Raw genomic sequence first — 22,579 nt, forward strand, 5'->3', positions numbered from 1 at the left:
ATGATCTGATAGATGTTAAAATGCTTCTGCTACACATTCTGTAAATACATAATATGTTCGATTTACATTTCATATAATCAGTTATACAAAGTATAATGAATCTAAAATTACAATGTGAGATTAAAAAGCTTATAGAAAGACTACATACTACTTGAAAAATACATTTATCTCCTTAGACATGACCTATACTTCCAAACACCTTGGTGCTGATCAAGCACATTTTACATAATGCCTTCAAGGTATGTGAAACACTGAATATCACTGAAAGAAATATCAATAAAGCTCTTACCATGGATCAAATAAAAACAGTGCCTGAAGGCTCAGTTTATCTCATAACAGGTTAACTTGCATGAGAAGATCATAAAGAACATTTCTAATAACCCATATGAGAACAGCCAGCTGTCAAAATGCATGATTAGTTTGCTTTTCATCATGGCTGCCCTGCTTTAAGGCGATGCTTACAGTATGTTTCTGCATAGTAACGTGTCAGCATCTGTATGAGGTGAGATTTAGTTTTCCTAATGAGACAAACAATCTTTTGTCAAAACTTAAGCTCATAAACAGCACTAATAGATTCCTGTCCAAAAACAAATGTTTTATATTGCTAAAAACAAGGCACTATTAAATTTCTGTATTCAGATGGGAGAAAATGGGCATAATGTCAGCTGTTTACCTATGTTACTCTATTACCTTTCACTAGGGAACATTACTATATTTTTTCTTCAAAATTAATAACTAATAAATTAATAAAATTCATTTACCCGTTTAAGCTTCAAAAGCCTAATTTTGACTGAACTGTGGTTTAATATCTACTGTAGGGACAACTGACTTAATGGCAGCTGAGCATTAAAGGTTGTCTGGGGTCTTTTCTCTGTCTGTACAGGATGACAGAGTATAATTATGTGCTGAAGGTCTGTGAGATTGAGGTAGATCCTCTGCTGGAGTGCAAGCCAACTGGAGACGCTGAGGGCAACACAGACAAAAAAAAACAAACAAAAAAACAACATTATTCAGTTATCTCTATTACATTTTATCCCATAGGAAATGAAAGAAATTCATTCCTGTTGTGAATGAGTTGCCTGCTGGTTCTGCTAAAGGTTTTAATTTAGAAACACTTCAAGACATTTATATATATTGTTGAAATAAAATTTTCAAAAAATAAAAAGTATTAAGATAATAAAATCAGAAGACCTTAAACTGTGAACATAAAAGCAAAATGAATATATATGTATATATATTTCAGCCATGACTATTAATCCTTGAGACCCACTCATGTTTAGTGAGTCTAAACATCGGTGAAATCAGAGAGAAAAAACATAAAAGAGCACTTAGATTTGTTTTTTCACGACAACACCTACCTCCCAGAGGGTCCCTTTCCCCTTGTACAGTTTGTAGATCATGTTGATGGGGATGAGGGAAAGAGAGGATATAGCCAGGAACCAGCCGATACCGAATGCCCACCATGGATACACATATGTGTAATTAAATTTCAGGGGACTGTACTTGACCAGAGAGAAAATAAAGGTGCCCTACAGGACATAATTGACAATACAGGTTTGATCAGAACACATATGTAGTCTTAAAAAAAAAAAATATATATATATATATATATATATATATATATATATATATATATATATATATATATATATATATATATATATATATATATATATATATATATATATATATATATATATATATATATATATATATATATGTATGTATATATATATACAGCGGTGGTCAGAATTAATGGCACCCCTGGTAAATATGATCAAAAATGGTTGTAAAAAATAAACCTTCATTGTTTATCCTTTTGATCTTTCATTCAAAAAATTGGCAAAAATCTAACCTTTCACTGAAGTAAAAGAATTGAAATTGGGGGGTAAATCACATTATGAAATAAATGTTTTTCTCCAAAACACGTCGGCCACAATTATTGGCACCCCTAGAATTTTTTATGAGTAAAATATCTCTGAAGTATATTCTCATTAATATTTACCTTTATTTAGCACACCAGGGTGACTATAGGAACATGAAATTGTCCAGCTATGACTTCTTGTTTCACAGGAGTTTAAATATGAGGAAACACAAAGGCCAAATTACCTTAATCATCCATCACAATGAGTAAAACCAAAGAATATAGTTCTGATGCGCAGCAAAAGATAGTTGAGCTTCACAAAATAGAAAGTGACTGTAAGAAAATAGCTAAAGAATTGAACATTTTGACCATCAGGGCAATAACTAAGAAGTTCCAATCAACTAAAGATGTTACGAATCTGCCAGGAAGAGGACATTTACATTTACATTTATTCATTTAGCTGACGCTTTTATCCAAAGCGACTTACAATTGCTATATGTGTCAGAGGTCGCATGCCTCAGGGACACATTGGTGTCTCACAGTGGATTCGAACCCGGGTCTCTCACACCAAAGGCATGTGTCTTATGCACTGCGCCACACACACCCCAAATAGGACATGTGTCTATATTGTCCTAATGCACGGTGAGGAGGAACGTTTGAGTGGCCAAAGACTCTCCATTGATCACAGATGGAGAATTGCAGAGATTACTTGAGTCTTGGGGGTCAGAAAGCCTAATTTTTTTTATCAAACAACCCCTACATCACCACATGTTGTTTGGGAGGGTTTCAAGAAAAAACCTCCTCGCTCCTCCAAAAATAAACTCCAGCATATTCAGTTGTCAGACATGACTGGATCTTCAGAGGGGACCGGATTCTGTGGTCAGATGAAACAAAAAAAAGGGCTTTTTGCCAGCAAACCCAGCAGATGTGTTTGGTGCACACAGGCATAAAAAGTACCCCATGCCTACGGTTAAATACACTGCTGGATCTTAAATGTTGTGGGCCTATTTATTTGCTGGAGGTCCTGGACATCTTGTTCAGATACATGGTATTATGGATTCTAGCAAATACCAACAGATAAACAATCAAAACCTGACAGCTTCTGCTAGAAATCTTATAATGGGCTGTGGTTGGATCTTCCATCAGGACAACGATCCAAAACAAACATTAAAATCAACACAAAAATGGGTAACTGAGCACTGAGCACATGACCGTCCCAGTCCCCTAAACTGAACCATATAGAAAATGAGTGGGGTGAACTGAACAGAAGCACCAACATGAACTTGTGAATCTGAAGGATCTGGAGAGATTCTGTATGGAGGAATGGTCTCTGATCTCTTGTCAGTTATTCTCCAAACTCATCAGGCATTATAGGAGAAGACTCAGATCTGTTATCTTGGCAAAAGGAGATTGCAAAAAGTATTTAATAACAGGGTGCCAATAATTATGGCCAGCGTTTTTTGGAGAAAAACGTTTATTTTATAATGTGATTTACCCCCCACTTTCAATTATTTTACTTCAATGAAAGGTTCGATTTTTGCGAATTTTTTGAATGAAAGATCAAAAGGATAAACAATGCAGATTTATTTTTTACAGCCATTTTTTATCATATTTACCAGGGGTGCCAATTCTGACCACCACTGTATATATATATATATATATATATATATATATATATGAGAAGCATAATAGGCCAAATATAATTTTTTTAATAGAATTTCTACGTTGCATTTTTCATTATGGTACGTTCTAATGCATCAATACGCTGTAAGATTCTGATGCTTTTATACATGCATATGAAAGTTTGGTAATGTATTTCAATAAACTGAGTGCTCCTATTTTACCCTGTGACAGAAACACTTACTACACAGACAGAGGGGGTGACATAGAGCCAACAGTACTTCATCACAGGCCAGGGTTTGTAACCAATCATGTCTTCTATGTTCTCATAGAATCGGTCAGCACCTTGGAGAGAGACATTAAGTCATGAAAGAGCAGTAAGTAAAATTTAAGGCACATTTAAATGTAGGCCACTCACCATATACCCAGCCAATGGCCACAGACTGACATGTAGCCAGGAACAGGAGAGTTGCTCCACTGCACACGTAATGATCAAACAACTGAATGATGTACAGACCACCCTGTGAAACAAAAAGTAGGACACTTTTTTAAGATATAAAACAATGATATTCTAATGAACAAAATGCAAAGCCATGGACTACAAAAACTTCTGCAGGGTCAGAAATGCCTTCCAAAAACAACATATTTACAGGTTTCATTATGTAAAATACTATATAAAAATGGTATATACCTCTGTAATCATGAAGAGGCTCATCAGGTAGCAGAAAAGGCAAATCCCTAAAAGCAGCATCTCTCTTCTGAGGCCACGTCTCAACACAGTGGGAAAGATGTCCGTCACTGATGTCATTATGCTCTCCAGTCCAACAAACTGAGTGACACAAGAACATCAGACATTGGATAGGGAGGCAGGAACAGGGGGGAGAGCAAAGGAACAGATTTTAGGCATAGAAAGAGAAAAGGGTCTAACCTGGCTGTCCAAGCCCAAAAGGATGATCATGGTGAAGAAACACACAGCCCAGAACTGAGACCATGGCAACATTGTCACCGCCTGAGGGTACACTATAAACACCAGTCCTGGACCTAACGACAGCCAAGGGAGGAGGTACAATGTGGTACAATGACCAACACCACCTAGAGCCTCTTACAGTATCCATACAGTATCCTACTTACTACATAACTACCAAATTAATAAATAAAGAGAGTATATTGATTTGAGCTGAAATGATTTTATTAAGACACATAATGCAACAACTGAAAATAGCACTTGCAAAGGATGACAAGTAATAGGGTCTGCTTACATTTTTTGAATAACAAAGACTACTGAATTGAGGCAGTGGCAATGAGACCGTATTAAAACAAACATTGTTATTCCGTTTAAAATTCAGTTTGATAATTTATTTGATATGTTGGAAAGTTTCAAAAGAACAATAAAAAGGTTTTCTCTTACCTGACTCAGCCACAAGGGATATGTCCACACCTTGCTCCTGCGCCATGTGACCCAGAACAGAGAAAATGGCAAATCCACCCAAAAAACTGGTTCCACTGTTCAGCAAGCAGAGGAAGAAAGAGTCCCTAGGAATATTTTCACATCACAAACATTAGCTTATTGGAGAGGCTACTCACTGCAAAGAAAATTGGTGGAGCTTGACGTCTAGCTCCCCCTCGCTAGACGTCCAGCGAGGAAGAGCGAATGTAATTTGGCCCTATTGGGTGGAACTAGAATATCCAACTACACCCTAACCCTACCCACAACTCTATCCCTATATTACATGTCCAGAGAGGTGGAGCTGGACATCATTTGACTCTGCAGTGAGCACCACTTGGCTTATTTTGTCTGTTGTGTATTTGGTCAAAAGAAAAAGAAAAAACAGCAAATGTAATGGAAATACTTTTTCATTTTATTTTATCAAAGTAAAAACAGTAATATTGTGAAATATTATAACAATATTACAACTGTTTTCTATTTTAACATTTTTAAATGTAATTTATTCCTGTGATGGCAAAACTATACGTTCAGAAGCCATTTCTCCAGTCTTCAGTGATTCTTCAGAAATCATTCTAATATGCTGAGTTGGTGCACAGTAACATTTCTTATTCTTATTACAGTTAGTCACGATTGTGCTGCTTAATATTTTTGTGGACATTGTGCAAATTTTTGAAGGGTCTTATTCTTTGAGTTTATTAACTTTTAATCATCTTTAAGTGAAAACTACGGATTAAATCAATCAATTTTATCAGGTCAAATAAAATGTTCTGCTTCATTTAATGCACACTCACCTGTAACAATTATTGTTATATTGATTGTAGCTTCCAAGAGAGCTGAGGTATCCAAGACATATAGCATAAGAATAAAAGATCTGAGTACCAGCATCCATCCATACCTTGCAAACAAACAAAAAACAAGACAATTCAGAAAGAGTCACTTAAAAAGCACAGTACAAGAAAACAGTAATACAGTATCTACATTAGATTTGCTGTAACTCATTCTAGGCTTTCTAATGTCTTTACCTGTGGGTCAGCTAGCCGTGTCAGATCCGGGTACATATAATAGTGGATGCCGTTGATGGCACCAGGTAGAGTGACCCCTCGTATGAGCAGTATCAGGAGCATTACATACGGGAATGTTGCTGTGAAATAGACTGCCTGTAAATATAATAATATTACAGCAGTTAATTGACTTTTAACTGACAATAATGTAGAGTGTATGGTTATTTCATGCTGAAAACTGTTTTCTGTTCTGTCATCGGTAATAAAAAGATTGAAAATGATTTACTTATTCAAGCCATTTGGTGCCATTTTGGATGCCCATAGGTTTTAATGAAAGGTATTATGGATGTTTGTAAGGACTATAACCTTCCCAGTAGATTTCACGCCTTTCCAGATGCAGAAGTAGACCAGGATCCAGACGAGTAAGAGAATAAGGGCCAAGTCCCACCTTACTGTTCCCAAATGCTCTATTCCACTGGACAGTTGCAACACTCTGTAACTGAACATACAGAAAGCGTTCAACAATATAATAAAACAGTGAGTTGGCTGTCTTATACAATACAATACAATGTTTATTTATAAAGCACAATTTAAAAACAACCGAAGTTGACCAAAGTGCTGTACACACAAAGAGAGAACAAAGAAAATAATAAAAAGAGTAGTAATGATAAAATGTAAGAATAAACATTTTACAATTTACAAAAAACAGTTGTAGAATGGGTATAACACACGAAAGTAAAATCATAAAACAAAGAGTCAAGATATATTAAACGCCAAAGAAAAGAAATAAGTCTTAAGAGTAGACTTAAGGGTCGATAGAGTTGGGGCAATTCTGATATGGACCGGGAGACTATTCCATAATTTAGGGCCGATGGCAGAGAAGGCACGATCTCCTCTATTTTTTAATCTAGTCCTCGGACCTTGCAATAGACCAGAATTAGCTGATCTAAGTGACCTTGACTGAGCATAAGGGTGTAGCAGGTCTGACAAATACTGTGGTGCCTCATTATGAATAATGTAAATGTAAATGAATTGCTATGTAAGAAAGACACAAGCAGAACATTATCATATTCATACACCATGAAATTTGCATGGCACCATGTCCAATTGTAATAGTAATTCTGACCTGGTTTGATGTCAGATTCTCTAAAATGTTCAACTTATATATGAATTGTTATTTTATTCTCAGAGTGAGTTGCATTTTCATTTAACTCACTGCCAGAACTCCATCACAGAGGAAGTGGCATTAAGAGGAGATATCCACTCTGAACTTGAATTCTTCGCACCAAGCACAGTACAAGCATCTAAACCCAAAGAGATACAAATATGGTTAAAGGTATATAGCAACAATCCTGAAGAACAAATAAACCCAGACCTAATCTGATTCAATATTCATAAATTTCACAAAACATCTGGTTCATATATAGTAGCTAAACATTATTAGAAATCTCCTTCATTATATGTGCGTGTGAAGCAAAAATACACACGCTTCACTGTTTTTAGTGAAGTACCACATCCGTCCCTTCCGACTTGTCTCTCAGCCGCCTTCTCAGAGATCAGTTTAGATTATAAAGCTCGTTTGAGGAAATTGCGTTGTAGCTTGTTGTCTACGTTACTATGGAAATAGGTGTCATTCGTGTTTTAACAACGTTTAGCTCATGATATATTGATCCGGGAAGTTCGAATCAGTAAATATATTGGCAACTTTACCGACCGCATTTCTTTATATTTGAGTCCAAGTTCAAACACTATGAACCCCTCCATTGTTAAGGTACGGAGCTCTGAAACACTGCCAGGGGACATTAAACAGGAAATGATTGTCCGAGCTCAGGATAAATCAGAGCGGCCTACAAACTCCTTGTGAATCTTGCAGATGACTTCTGCCTGCAAAATATCTTCAGTAAAATTTTCTTCAAATGACAATTCTGACTCTGGGTCTTTATTCATCATATCTGGTTCTGGGTCTTCAACTGTTATTATGGATTTGCCATGTCAGAAGAGATGTCTTTCCAAGATGTTTAGCTAATGAAAAAAATCATAGTGATGTTGATGAGAACCGGTGGCCAAATCCACAAGACAGGGATGATGGAAACAGCAGTGCAGTGAGGAACACTCCAGTTGACATTTTACTGTATGTAGTCTTTCTTTTTTCTTTGACGGATTTGATTATTTCATCAATAAATCTCAGATTTTGTTCAATGATTCCGCTATGTCTGTACTATTCTCTCTAGTCTTTTACAGTGATGTGTATGTATGTATGTATGTATGTATGTATGTATGTATGTATGTATGTTTAGAACAATAATGAAACCTGCATCACATATTTTGTACAACAATATTTAATGATTGTACTAACAACTACACATTGAAACTATGGGTATCTTGTGTGTGGGTGATCTAAAATAATGTTCCTATAATATTTCATGATAAATGAGTTATTTGAAGCAATGTGTCACAATTGTGTTCTGTCTGAGTCTTGTTTTCATTAGTCACATGTCTTCCTTTGTTCTGTTTTCCCGCCACTCATTTGTTATATGGTTACCGTCATTATCAGTTCAGTTGTATCACCTGTTTAGTCATCATTAGCATCTGTCTCACCTGTGTTCTGTTAATCAGTGTAATCTGTGTTTGTATTTAAGTTCTGTCTGTTCTGAGGGTTGTTCCATAAAAGACGCTTAGAAAAGCGGGGATTAAACTCCAAAACCGGACTTGATTGAGCCTAACAAATAAGTTGGGGCTAAAGTGGTTCCATAAAAGGTAATTGAAGTTCACGCAATCTCACTAATTTGATCCAGGTTTATCAAGTCTAGATAATTGCGTGTGTACGCGTTTCTGGAGCAGCCCTAGAGGTCGATCGTGGATCAAATCGATCCACCATCAAACAGCCTATATTTTGTGCTGTTTTATGCGTTTGTCACATGTTTTTTTCCCTCAGTGCAAAACTTACATTTTACAGTTATATTCTCCATCTGTAAATTTTAGAAAGTCGTGCAAATGTATCCATTTTACTGCTAATCTTCATATTGAACGAGCGCTGCTGCGCGCATGCGCGCCAAAAAGGAGCGCAATAATTCTGACTAAAATATACATTTTGCTTGAAAAATTAATATGCAATATTTTATAACACCAGAAATATCTTCTAATTATAATAATTTATCTTTAGGATGTTGGATAAGTTGCAGTGAACTTCTAGCTCATTACACTCATGACTCATATATTTTATACTTCTAATAAAAAAAAAATTAACAGAAGTAGCCTAAGATTTTTTTTAAGAAACTAAATATATAAAGATACAAAATATAGTTCTGGGTATAGGACCTATGCTACTTAATAAAGATGACATATAATTATTTAGAATGCTGAGAATTACAGCTTTTAATGCAATAATTTTTTGGAGAAAGCAAGAATCCCCAGTTTTAAATGAGTGGTTTGATTTAGTTTCTAAAGTACACTATGGAGAGGATAACATGAAATTAAGAGCAAATGTATACATTTTGAAAAGGTATGTGCAACTCTAAAGTCAAAGAATATTCCATAAAATAAAGGAATATATATTAGCCTACATTAACTACATTTTTATATAACCCTCCCTTTTATTTCTAGTTATTTGTTATTTTATTTATCTACTTATTTAATATTGAATATTTTATATTTAAATAATATTACTTGAATAACTATTAGGAATTATGTGTCATTATAAGAGTCTGATATAAAAATGTGAATGTTACATTTTTATTCATATTTATTTATTGTCTTTTTCCCCTTAAATCATATGTATGTGTTGGTGGGTATTACCACAAAAGAAAATAAGTAGAAGGAAAAATAAGGAATATTTATTGGGGGAAAATATGATGTCTTTAAAGGAACTGTCCATTTGTATAATTGTGTTAAATGTGTTTGAATTGAAAGACATAATAAAGTGTATATATATATATATATATATATATATATATATATATGCGCTAAAATATTTGTTAGTTGGACATTAGATGTCCCTTATTTAGAATTTTAAACCTACAAGTGTATTTTTATGATGGCAATAACCGTAAAGGGACTATTGTAATGGGGTAAATCAAATGTACACTGTAAAAAATTTGCTGTAGTTTTGCAGCTGTTTGCCAGTAACTTACTGTAGATTTAAATTTGTTATTTACTGGCAACAGTTTGTTCAAAGTTAAATGAACATTAAACATTAACAAGTCTTTGTCTTTAAAGAATAAAATTATAAAATAACAATCTAATGCAAAGCATTCTGGGAACCAGAAATCTTCATCAACCTTTTTCTGTTTTTTTCCTTCAGATTTTGGTTCCCAGAATGCTTTGCATGAGGATGTTATTTTAGTTTTATTCTGTAAAGATAAAGACTTGTTAATGTTTAATGTTCATTTAATTTTGAACAAATTGTTGCCAGTAAATAACACCAATTTAAATCTACAGTAAGTTACTGGCAAGTAGCTGCCAGTAATACTGTAATTTCTACAGATTTTTCTAACAGTGTAGGCTAATATACTGTCAATTACTAAGCTCAGATTCATCTTACCAGTTAAAATTTATACTGTGCTTTTGTAATTATTTATTTTTAATTTTGTGATTTTTAACTTCTGCTTTAAAAAGCTTTTTTTTAGATTGTGTTCTAATGTTCTTCTAATAATCATAAACATGTACTACAGCTGCCAAACAAAACCAGAGAGAGAAATGTATTCATAAATCTTTAAAACAATCTAATTAAATCTTGGGCACAAAACATTCAGCCAGTAAAAAAAGAAAACCTGTAGTATATATATATATATATATATATATATATATATATATATATATATATATATATATATATATATATATATATATATATATATATATATATATATATGTATTTATCTATATATCTATAAATACAGTACACACACACATATATGTCTAATTTATCATTGTAGCCTTAAAGTTGATTTTCTGTATACTGTGTATTTATTTTTGGACTAATAGTGGTTATTAAAGTCCAATAATGGTATGAGAGTGTCAGTGGTAATATCATTGTGTTCTTGTCGGTCAGTGTTAGAGGATCTGTGTAACCGCTGAGGCTTAGCCTGACAGTTAGCCTGCCCTGGACCAGGCTAGTTTCCCAGCATAAGTTGCCAGGGTAACTGAGTTTGAACTATTTTAAGTTTGCTTTATGAAACAGAATCCACTGACAATAAGTCTGACTAACCAAAATAAGCCTGGCTTGTATTCTAATCTTGTTTTATGGAACAACCCTCTGGTCCGATCTCCGTCTTAAGTGTGTGTGAACCTTCTGCCTGTCTGTTTCTGTTATTATATTGTTAGTAAAAGTTTGCACTGGAACTTTTGATTCTCCTTTGTCTTCTGCCTGCACCGCACTGTGACGCATTGATTCTGCAAGTGCAAGGCTTCTTTAAATATGAATACACACTGCAGAGTTTTGAATATCAGACAGCCTGTGTTACAAGTGATGACTGTTTTGAGTTTAGAAAAATGACTTCAAGGTTCTGAAATTGGTGCTGAAAAGATTGTAAAAAAAAAAACAAAAAAAAAACTTTAAAGCTAGCACTCCATCAAAAACCCAGCCTACTAGCCTGGTACAGAACAAGTAAATGTAACACAAAGCCTACATACTGTCCATGTGAGCTTCAACCAAATGTACCTGTGTTCCACAGATTGTTGCAGCTGGCCCAGGGTAGTTCTACACTGAAGGCTGAGAATAGGTACAGAAAAGCCCAGGCTATGATGACGATGTAGGTGATTGAGCCATAGACAATAATCATTTGACTAGCATAACCCATTCCTGAAAAAGAGTCATGTTAGTATACTACATTTTTAAACAAATGTTACCTGATTTTAGGTAGGCTAACAGATAAATATTGCAATAGAAAGTATGCAACAAAAATGCACAAAGTATATAGGCTACTAGAGATAGAGGGCAGTAGGGCTGTCACATTTGTGAAAAAATCCTGTTCGATTTTTGAGACATAAGTGTTCATTGAATCGATTGTAAAATCGATTTTCCATGTCTAAAAAAGACGTTTCCATTTTAAACGCCAAATATGGGGAAATCCACGGACAACTAACAGGCATTAGAGGGCGCGCCGCGCTTGAGACGCGCACAAGTCAGCAAATTTTCCTGATGATTTATTGGCGTGAAGCTTCGTGCACAATGACAAAAAGGAGTGCAACATTCTCGAAAAACAATAAGCAGAGTGGACTGCCATAACAGCAATGAAAACATTACTGCAGGCTTCAACATGGCTGTGTTTACGATTAGAAATGTCAAACAAATGTCGCCTAGACGCCTATGGAAGTAAAATAATGTCAAATGTTTTTGAAACAAAAAGCCTGTTGAATTGCACTACTTGAAAAAAAAGGCATTGCATTAACCATGCTTGCATTTTAATGCATTGTATTTTTAGGGCTTGCATTTTTATGGGCTGAAGTTCAACATGGTTGAATATTTAAGCTGTGAATATTTCAATTAAAAACATTTCAAACACATTTTCATTATTAAAAATTCAATAATCCATATTCACCTTTCATATTTCACCTCCAAAATATTCAAACTGTTTAAAAATACAACCTATAATATTCAACAGGCAATTTTCGGTCCATTTTATTTCGCTTTGCAAAATTCGCTTCCACAAATTCAGTGGTTCAAATTCGACAGTAAATTCAACGGAACTGCAGGAAAAGCAATAGATTACCGAGATACTCTCCATCTGCTGTTAGTCAACCTCACCAGCAGGTGGTGCAAAAGCGCTTGTTGATGAAGACAGAGCAACAGTTAGAGCAAGCCATTCATTCATAAAATGAAAATGAGCTGTGTCAGTGTATGCGGAAAAGATGATAAAGACAAAAGCTGTGTTTGTTTCATTCAATAACTTCATTGTTACTTTCCCTGTGTATCATGTCATCAGCTTTCTCTACATGAACCGGATTATAATCGGTTTCCCTCAATACCTCACACTCGAGGATTCCCCTTCTGTCGGGACAAAACGCTTAACGTAGTTTATGGACTAATAGTGATATAAAAGACCAAACTCGCACCTTATTGGGGATGTAGGCTATAGGCTACTATATAGGCTAGATGGACTAAGAATATGAACGTAACGCGCAAAGTTTCATGCTGAGCGTTTCGTGATATACTGGCATAAAATCAACACTTGATCAATACTAACACTTTCTCTTCTCTTTTTTTCTCTCTCTCTCTACTAATATATATATATATATATATTGCATTAGCTTAAACTGGGAAGAGTCATAGCACTTGCATATTGTTGTCCTCCTATTGTTAGTTTAACTGTAAATCGTTTTGGTTAAAAGCGTCTGCTAAATAAATGACTAAATGTAGCCTAATAAATGTAAAATTGGCTTGACATTGGACATTCGCACATTTAGGGACCGTCTCAAATGTTGCATAAAACATTGGCATACACGTTTCTAACTTCAATAGCAAACTTTAATTTATTTGAATAAATATCAAAAATCCAAAGGGTGCGCATTATGCCTGACACTACATGAACACTTTACAGTTGGTTTTATGACCGTAAGTCGTTCTATTCAAATGCTATTGAAGTTAGAAACGTGTATACCAAAGTAGTATACACTTTAGAGACGGTCCCTAAATGTGCGAATGCCCAACGTCAATGCCAGTCTATCACTGGGGAAACGCTCAGCATTAAACTTTGCGCGTTATTCTGAGTCAATCTGCTTGCCTGCGAGTTTGGTCTTTTATATCACTGTAATTAGTCCATTAAGCTATACATTAAGCGTTTTATATGTCCAGCTGGGGAATCCTTAAGTATTGAGGGAAACCCTATAGCTTGCATGCAGCACATCGCCACAATATAAAGTTAAGGCAACTAAACAACCAAGAGAAATGTCAACCTCAAAAATGTAATATTGGATCTATATCCGCATCGGGGAATAACATTATAATCTTGTTCACGGTAGAGAAAGATGCTTGTAGGCTACACAGGGAAAGTAACCGTGAAGACACTGAATTTAACATAAAACCGCCGTCATAATAATCACAAATACACTTGCATTGCTGTTAAATGAGTTTTATGAATGAATGGCTTGCTCTAACTGTTGCTCTGTCTTCGTCAACAACAAGCGCTTTTGCACCCCCTGCTGGTGAGGTTGACTAACAGCAGATGGAGAGTATCTCGGTAATCTATTGCTTTTCCTGCAGTTCCGTTGAATTTACTGTCGAATTTGAACCACTGAATTTGTGGAAGCGAATTTTGCAAAGCGAAATAAATTGGTGGTACCTTGGTGGGAGGTACCACCAAGCATTTGTGCCTAGGGCACCCAAATGGCTAGCACCGGCCCTGAATGCAATGCCTATTTTTTTTTTTTCCAAGTAGTGCAATTCAACAGGCTTTTTGTTTCAAAAACATTTGACATTATTTTACTTCCATAGACGCCTACGTAGGAAATTGTAGACCGTAGCCCGAATCTGTATGCATGAGTTTGCTGTCTGCATACCGGCAGAATTCACAGTTTTGTTGTAAAAAAAGACACATTATGCAGAAGTGTAATTTACTGTTATGCGTGTTTGTCAGAGCCTGCAGTTGCTGTGCGACGCGCGTTCGCTGCGGGCGTATCGTGACGAGCTAGCTGGTCGCGCTCCAAGAGAAGGCCGTTAAAATCGATTCCTATTTTCGTTTTCGAAACTTGTGTTGGTTGGTCCGATCGATTGTACAATCGATTTTCGATATAAAGTGACAGCCTAGTAAAATAATAACAAATGCTCAAGTATATTTTAAACAGTGCAGGGCTATGTTTTATTATGATATATTTTTTATTTATTTTAACAAGCAACAAAAGCTTGGTATTGTGGGCCACTAAATTAGTTAGCAATAAGTTTATAATGGGTGATAACTAGTTTCTGCAACTTTAAAAATGTGGTTGCTGAAAAATATATAACCTATACTTTAATATAAACTTAAATATAAACTTTAAACACTTTAACCTAACCACAGAATTTTTTTTGCAAATGCATTACACAGTCTGTTCAACATTTACATTTATTCATTTAGCAGACGCTTTTATCCAAAGTGACTTACAAATGACTACATTATAAGAAGCATCACAAAATCCATACTTATTGAGAAGTGAGCAACCCACCTTCAAAAAGAGGACAGATCTTTCTCCAACATGTGATGCCTCCCTGACTTGTGTACTGACCCAAAGATGTCTCAAGCACAAAAAGCGGGATACCACAAGTAACCAGGTACAGGACGTATGGAATGAAAAAAGCCCCTAAGGATTTAAGATGTTAATGGTAAAATGAGATGATAAAAAATCATTTTTAAAAAGTCATGTGAACCTATATAAATCCTACATGTGTCCATGATGTCCAGTATGATTATTAGCCAGCACCATACATACTCTGTTCAAGTTGCTGAAGTATCATTTGGTTTCTTGTGGAATCCCCCAATTCAATTGGAGATAAAACTAGATGTTTTATTGAATAACACTAAGGTTATTCTGACCTAATGTCATATTAATTTCTTATAATGTATACCACATCAAGTTTATATATAAATTAAAAATATATATCTATAAAAGTAAACCTAACCTCAAATTGTATGTAGAATATTGCTTAGAAAAAAAGCAGGGTTAGAATGTTGTATTTTTCTGAATGCTTTTGTTCAAAGTTACCCACCTAATGGAATCCAAAAACAAATTGCACATAAATATGTAACTGATTATGAATATGTTAACGTTGTACAATGTGATAAAAAGCACAGTAATTTATTAAGTATGTGAAACAGATGGTTTATAAATGCTTCTCAAAAACACAGACATTAAAGTATATAGCTCAAAATCCTAATCTCTTTTTAAAGTCATTTTTAAATACTGTAATGTACTTGTATAGGCTACTAAAAAAATTTGCAGGCAATGACTTGATCCCTTTCTCACAAATAAAATTAAGACCCTAATCAGCAATTTATCAGGTGTAGCCTATATTGTCCAATACTACTCACCTCCTCCATTTTTATAGCAAAGATATGGGAACCTCCAGACATTTCCAAGCCCAATTATAGCTCCGGCTACAGTTAACAGAAATTCAATCTTGTTTGCCCATTGGCCTCTCTCTTCGGGACTTAGATCAGCTTGTTGGTTCCCTGTCCGCCTGGTAGGGGTGTCTGCCATACTTACACTGCTTATGTGTGGGAATCTGTGTCTGTCAGCGCTTACGTAGTTGTGCGTGTACGATTCGAAGAAGCTTTTGTATTAGCGCGATTCTTTATCACAGCTTTTAAGCATTACCAGGGGAGGGCGGTGGGTGTTTAGGCTGCAGGGGGAGTAGAGATGTGACAACTTGTTCCGTTAAGTCTATTAGTTCTTTGACTGGAGGCATTTTAATAAGTTTTCTTCTCAGCAGTGTAGCTATATTTCAAAAGGTGTTGTCAGTCAAGTCGTTAACTGTGAAATTCTTGTAATGCCCTTAATTGGCATTGACTCACGAGTCTTAGCAGGCCCGGCTGCAGGACGAAATGACTGAGGGGACATTTGAAATTGTTAAGGGGGCTTAACTTTATATCATCAACGAACAATACACACTGAGAACTCGCTTTGTAACGACAGATTTTTAAATGCAGCGCTCCCTAAAACACTCCATATGCAACTGCACAGATAACCAGAAACTGACTAGCAAAGATCGGGCAAAATTCCGAACCCGGATTCATTTTACACAGTTTAATATGATGTAAGTGTGAATTCGTGAAACAGGAAGTGATTGTCTGAGCTCAAGACAAACTCAGCTCAACTGTCCGAACAGGTTTTCCATGGGAACGCAAATATCTTTGCGAGGGAATGTAAAAGTTTTGCGAGGGAACGCAAATCATTGTGAGGGAACGTAAAAGTTTTGCGAGGTAATGCAAAAGATTTAAAAAATATTTTTTTTCTCCCATCCCAATTTTTTTTCCACCACCATGTACATTTAGGGGCTCTGTCTGTTCTTTTCATGTATTCTTTAATGTTTGTATTAAAGGGCCCCATATTATGTTATTTTAAAGTTTCCTAATGTTGTTGTGGAGTCTCCTACAACATGTTTACATGCATCAAAGTAAAAAAAGAAAAAAGTTTAATTTCCTCAATATTCATTTGCACATCATCAGATTTTCAATGGTTCTCAAACGACTAGTGAGATGAATCAATCTCTCTAAATCCCTCCTTTCCGCGAGCTACTCTGCTCTGATTGGTCAGACAGCTTAGTCTGTTGTGATTGGCCTTCCCAGCACATCGAAAACAAAAACGTCCATTGCCATAACAACGTCAGCTGTCCTGAGGTTCTGTTTCATTCTTACTGACCGCCAGAGGCAGTGTAAACACTATGGATTATTGCAGCGCCAGCTAGATAGGTCGAGAGAATATACCAACAAAGTCACGTGGCGTGATGTATGCTGAGCCCGAGATCCGAGAGCAGCGAGATTTGTCCTCACAAGCTGTGACAGCGCGTCTACGCCATTTCAAAGGATTTGGATTAAATTAACAGCGCTTGGTGAGTTTTGTTTTTCTATTTGAGTATTGCTTCGTCGGTAACACTCTCGGTGCAATCCGGTGGCTTGTGTTTTTCCGCACCTATGAGTAACTAGCAAAGGTCTCCTGTTGACATATCTACTCACGTTTTTTGTTCCTCGGTTCAATCCGCCGGCCATTTTAGACATTTTCTCTTTTTTGTGAGATATTTGTTGGTATTGACTAGTTGCACGTAACCGCCATTTTGGTATTCGGATCAGCGAGTGTACGCGTAGACACTTCCGGTTTCACATTACGCCCGGTGCGGGGAACCGGAGAAAGCCGACTTCTCTGTTGTAATGTGACGAAATGGTACATAACGGCACACAACGATGAAGTGCTGAGGCTGTCACCCTCTGAAAGGCAAGTCGCCTCTCTTAAATCCTAAAAACACTTATTGTGAAAAAATATCTCTGTGGTAATGGAACTCGGTCGCTGTTGTCTCTCGCTCTCGCTGTCTCCCGCTCTCGCTGTCAGATCACCGGAAGTACTGGCGCGCACACAAGTTCGAACGTCAACGGTTGCCGTGCACGGAGCGAATTACCTGTCGGTTCACCCGAGGTAATTGTTTTATTTTATTTTTATTAATTTTTCATCCCGCTTAACTTAACCTTACGGTGCTATCTGGGGGTGTTATTAGTGAGTAACTATGGCTCACAGCTCGATCGCCACTGGTTTTCCACTGACTTGTAAGCTGTGCCTTAATAATCTTCTCCCTGATGACGGTCATGACATCTGCCCGTCGTGTTTGGGTGTTCAACATCTGCGAGAGGCTCTCACGGACCCGTGCATGCACTGCAGCCTTTTGCGTATGTCAGAATGACGGCTCCCAAGGGCGTAGATTTGGTTTGAACATTGGGGGGGTTGAAGTTTGGGTCTGCATATTTTTCATGTGATCGTGGAATAAATATTGGGGGGGTTGTAATGCATAGATTTAAATATTGAGGGGGTTATCTCCCCCCCAACCCCCCCACAAACTACGCCCCTGACGGCTCCGTCTTGCTGAGTTAGACCCTAATTCAACAGTGAAACTTGGGCAGTTAGATGTAGCCTCTTCGCGCACTCGGAAGCGCAGGGCGTCGGCAGTAGCTGGTGCCCCCCTCCCATCTAAGAAGGCCAAATCGCGAGGTGATGAACAGTCACATGTTGAAGTTCACTTTCTTTGACGGTGTCAGCGTTTTCTTCAGAGATGGCAGAGCTGAAACGCCTGCTTCACTCGCTTCAGCCTGTCACATCTGCTACACCTGTGAAGATGACACAGGAGGATGAGAATGTTCAGAATCAGGGAGCTGGGGAAGAGTCTCTTGATTTTCTCATCGTTCAGAGTTTGTGCTTTCTACAAGTGCTTCAGATTCCTTTTTTCATGATCATGGGGTTACTATGCATGTTGCTGCACAACCATCACCTCAGGCTGTTTTCACTGGTTACCCGGCAGCGGAGGGGTATAGTGGGGGGTCAGTTCAGTCGTCTGGACAAGCCCAGTCCTCCCCCGATGATACTTTGGCTGTGCTTCGAATGGCAGTTGCTCGTCTAGGACTTTATGTGTCACCTGTCCAATCTGCCCAAACAAATGTGTTTCAGACAGACCACAGCTGCAACTTCTTTTGCCATGCCACCATGTAAGGATTTTGTGGCTGAAATCTCAAATGCTCTCACTGGTTCTGGTCCGCCTAAGTGGCGCTCAAAGATTGCTCGAATGCTAGCATGGATCTGTCTGCTGCCTTCGACACTGAATCATCAGATCCTCATGTCCACCTTCTCATCACTGGGCATCACAGGAACTTCCCTCCACTGGTTTGAGTCCTATCTCACAGGTAGGTCCTTCAGGGTCGCATGGAGAGGCGAGGTATCCAGAGCACATCAACTGACCACAGGGGTTCCTCAGGGTTCAGTTCTTGGACCCCTGCTCTTCTCCATCAACACCACATCACTGGGACACATCATACATGCACATGGTTTCTCTTACCATTGCTATGCTGATGACACACAGCTCTTCCTCTCATTTCAACCAGATGATCCCACAGTAGCTGCACGGATAGCGCGCAACCCTACCTTTAGGATGCCAGCGGTTCAGACCCGACATCACTATGCCACATTGGACCAACGTTTCCGCCGGAACGCTACACCTCAGTCACAGCCCCCTCAAAGACCTTGTGTTCCTGAAGATGCGAGAGTTTTTCACCCACCTCATCGACAGTTTCCTGGAGGACCCCGTCAGCGTCCCCAAGCGAACAATAAAAGTCGCACACATTAAGACACATTAACACGGTTCGCGCAGTGGCTCTCTCTCTGGAAATTTGTTCACTGTTAGAGAAGGGAGCCAGAAAAAGTTCATCCCCTCGTTCAGGGAGACGGGTTCTATTCGACATATTTTCTTGTTCCGAAGGAGGACAGTGGTTTCTGCCCAATTCTCGATTTGAGGCTTCTGAATTTGTTCCTGAAGGTCCTTCCTTTTTGAATGCTGCGCACAGCCGATGTTCTTCGGTCTGTGACTGCAGACGATTGGTTTGTAAGTGTCGACCTGAAAGATGCATACTTTCACGTCCCAATTGCTGTACATCACAGAAAGTTTGCCCCAACAGAGCAGCAGGCTGTACAAGACTCCAGACTGCTTTTGAGACATGCAGAAGCTGGGGTTTTCTGTGAAAGAGAAAAAGAGCCGTCTGATTCCATCACAGACCACTACGTTCATAGGAATGACCCTGTACTCCTGTCTAATGTCTGCCTCCCTGTCTCAGGAACGTGTGACGAACATTCTGCAACTTTTGGCTCGCTTTCGCCCGGGGTGTCTTTGCAGTACGAGGTGGTCCTACGACTGATAGGGATGTTAACAAAGGCTACAGTGGTGATCCCCCTGGGTTTACTCCACCTCAGATCACTCCAGTTATGGCACAACAGTTTGCGGCTAGATCCCACCAGGCATCGCCATCGACTGTTTATAATTTCTCACCGTTGCATATGTGCATTGAGGCGGTGGAGACAGTTCGAGTTTCTGAAGGCAGGAGTGCCTCTGGGTGTTGTTCCCTCTCGCAGGTCTCTACGGCTGACTCACAAGATCCTGACATGGTGTCAGCCACGACTCGCTTCACTGAGGGCAGCTCATATTCCAGGAACATGCAACCAGACAGCGAATGCTCTTTCCAAGGATCAAGTACATCCAGGGGAATGGAGGCTTCATCCAGATGTAGTGCAGGAGATCTGGCTACGATTTGGACCATGGTTTCCTTTGTTGCTGAGACTTGTGACAGGAAATCCATGGAAGCTTCCCCCCAAGAAGGACCTCCTCTCAAAGCTGGAGGCCAGTGTCTGGCACCCGGACCTGGCTCGTCTCCATCCCTGGAGCATTGTGACCCTGCTGTTATTGACACCATCTCTAATGCTAGGGCTTCTTCCACACGACAGATTTATGCTTCCCGTTGGAAGCTTTTTTCTGCATGGTGTGAGGAACAGGGGCTCAATCCTGCAACGTGACATTCCGAGTATCTTAAGCTTTCTTCAATGTTTACTGGAGGAAGGAAAAGCAGCTTCCACGTTGAAAGTGTATGTAGCTGCGATTTCTGCATATGTTCCAGTTGGTGGCTCTTCTCATGGCTCTCACAGTCTTGTCTGCAGTTTTCTGAAGGGCGCGCGCCGTCTGAACCCTGCTCGGAATCCTCATTTTCCTGTGTGGGATTTGTCACTCGTGCTTGCATTCCTGTGCTCACCCCAGTTTGAGCCCTTGCAAAGCATTGACATTAAATGGTTGTCCTTGAAGACTTCTTTTTTGTTCGCTATTGCTACTGCGAAACCAGTCAGTGAGTTGCACGCGCTGTCTATTAGTGAACTGTGCTTGCGCTGGTTACCGGATGACTCCGGGGTGGTTCTACGACCCAATCCTTCTTTTCTTCCGAAGGTCCTTCATAAATCAGCACATTGAACTGGCCTCTTTTCAGACTTCTTCAGGGTCTGATTCAAGTGCCCAACTTTTGTGTCCTGTTTGTGCCTTGAAGTGTTATGCGAACTCTACTGTTCAATTTAGACAGTCAGACCAGTTATTTGTCTGCTTTGGTGGTGTGAAGAAAGGTGCCTCAGTGTCGAAGCAGAGGTTGTGGAACTGGATAGTAGAGACCATTACGCTGGCTTACAAGGCAGCAGGGAGACCACTACCCTGGAGACTAACTTGCCATTCCACTAGGGTCATCTCATCTTCATGGGCTGTTTTTAGGAGTTTCCCTGGTGGATATGTGCACTGCTGCTACCTGGGCTTCTCCATGCACGTTTGCCCGGTTTTATAAGGTCAACATTGCTGCTCATCATGCCGTTAGTTCTGCGGTTCTTCTGGAGCAGCCTTAATTTCATCAGGTGGGTGGCATTCCACATGTTGGTATGTGTCATCCATAGTGTTTACACTGCTTCTGACGGTCAGTAAGAATGAAACCGAACACTAGTTACGCATGTAACTGTGGCTCTGTGAATTCTGGATGACCGCCAGAGTTCTCAGTCACTCAGAATGCGCGAGAAAGGCGTACCGAGGTAGAGTGCTAAGCTACTGTAGCCTATAAACCTCCAGGGCTCAGCATACGTCACGCCATGTGACTTTGTTGGTATATTCTCTCGACGTATCTAGCTGGCGCTGCGATTAATCCATAGTGTTTACACTGCCTCTGGCGGTCATCCAGAATTCACAGAACCATAGTTATATGCGTTACTAGCGTTTCCTACACTGTAAACTAAACACGGTAACGAACAATGACGTCGATTTGACCATATCAATTCGAGCGCGAGTCCGATGATGAAATTTAGAAGAACTAGTTATTGAACCCGAACCTCCATCCCAAGGACAACTCGGTTTCTCAGTGATACACTACTCAGTTTGAGGTACATTGTATAAGATGTTGCAACTGTAATTCCTCACCATCAGCATTAACAAGTGCATGTCCATCAACAAACCGATTATTTTACTTGTAGGCCTACTAACGTTAACTTATTTACCGAGTATTTTTCTAATATATTGCAGTGAATACGTGGAAACTGTATCAATAACAGTGCATGTATGCAATACATTAGCCGAGCTCTAGAATGATCTGATGTAACATAAACGTTGGTAAAACAAATCTTTCCTCAAAGTAG

General features: G+C 38.4%; 1 protein-coding gene across 1 annotated transcript; it reads right to left on the reverse strand.

Moving 5' to 3' along the window:
* Positions 1–766: 766 nt before the first annotated feature.
* slc6a11a (solute carrier family 6 member 11a) lies at positions 767–16,102 on the reverse strand (the record flags this gene model as incomplete). The annotated part of the gene is made up of 14 exons (XM_081379888.1): positions 767–963; positions 1,359–1,529; positions 3,729–3,829; positions 3,903–4,005; positions 4,176–4,313; positions 4,413–4,525; positions 4,893–5,017; positions 5,723–5,826; positions 5,954–6,088; positions 6,299–6,431; positions 7,149–7,236; positions 11,592–11,732; positions 15,071–15,205; positions 15,934–16,102. The coding sequence occupies 14 exons, from the start codon at positions 16,100–16,102 to the stop codon at positions 847–849; spliced, it is 1,773 nt and encodes a 590-aa protein (XP_081236014.1). The 3' UTR covers positions 767–846.
* Between the last annotated feature and the right edge of the window lie 6,477 nt (positions 16,103–22,579).

The sequence above is a fragment of the Scardinius erythrophthalmus genome (genome assembly GCF_964197995.2).
Source record: "Scardinius erythrophthalmus genome assembly, chromosome: 12".
Classification (NCBI taxonomy): Eukaryota; Metazoa; Chordata; class Actinopteri; order Cypriniformes; family Leuciscidae; genus Scardinius; species Scardinius erythrophthalmus.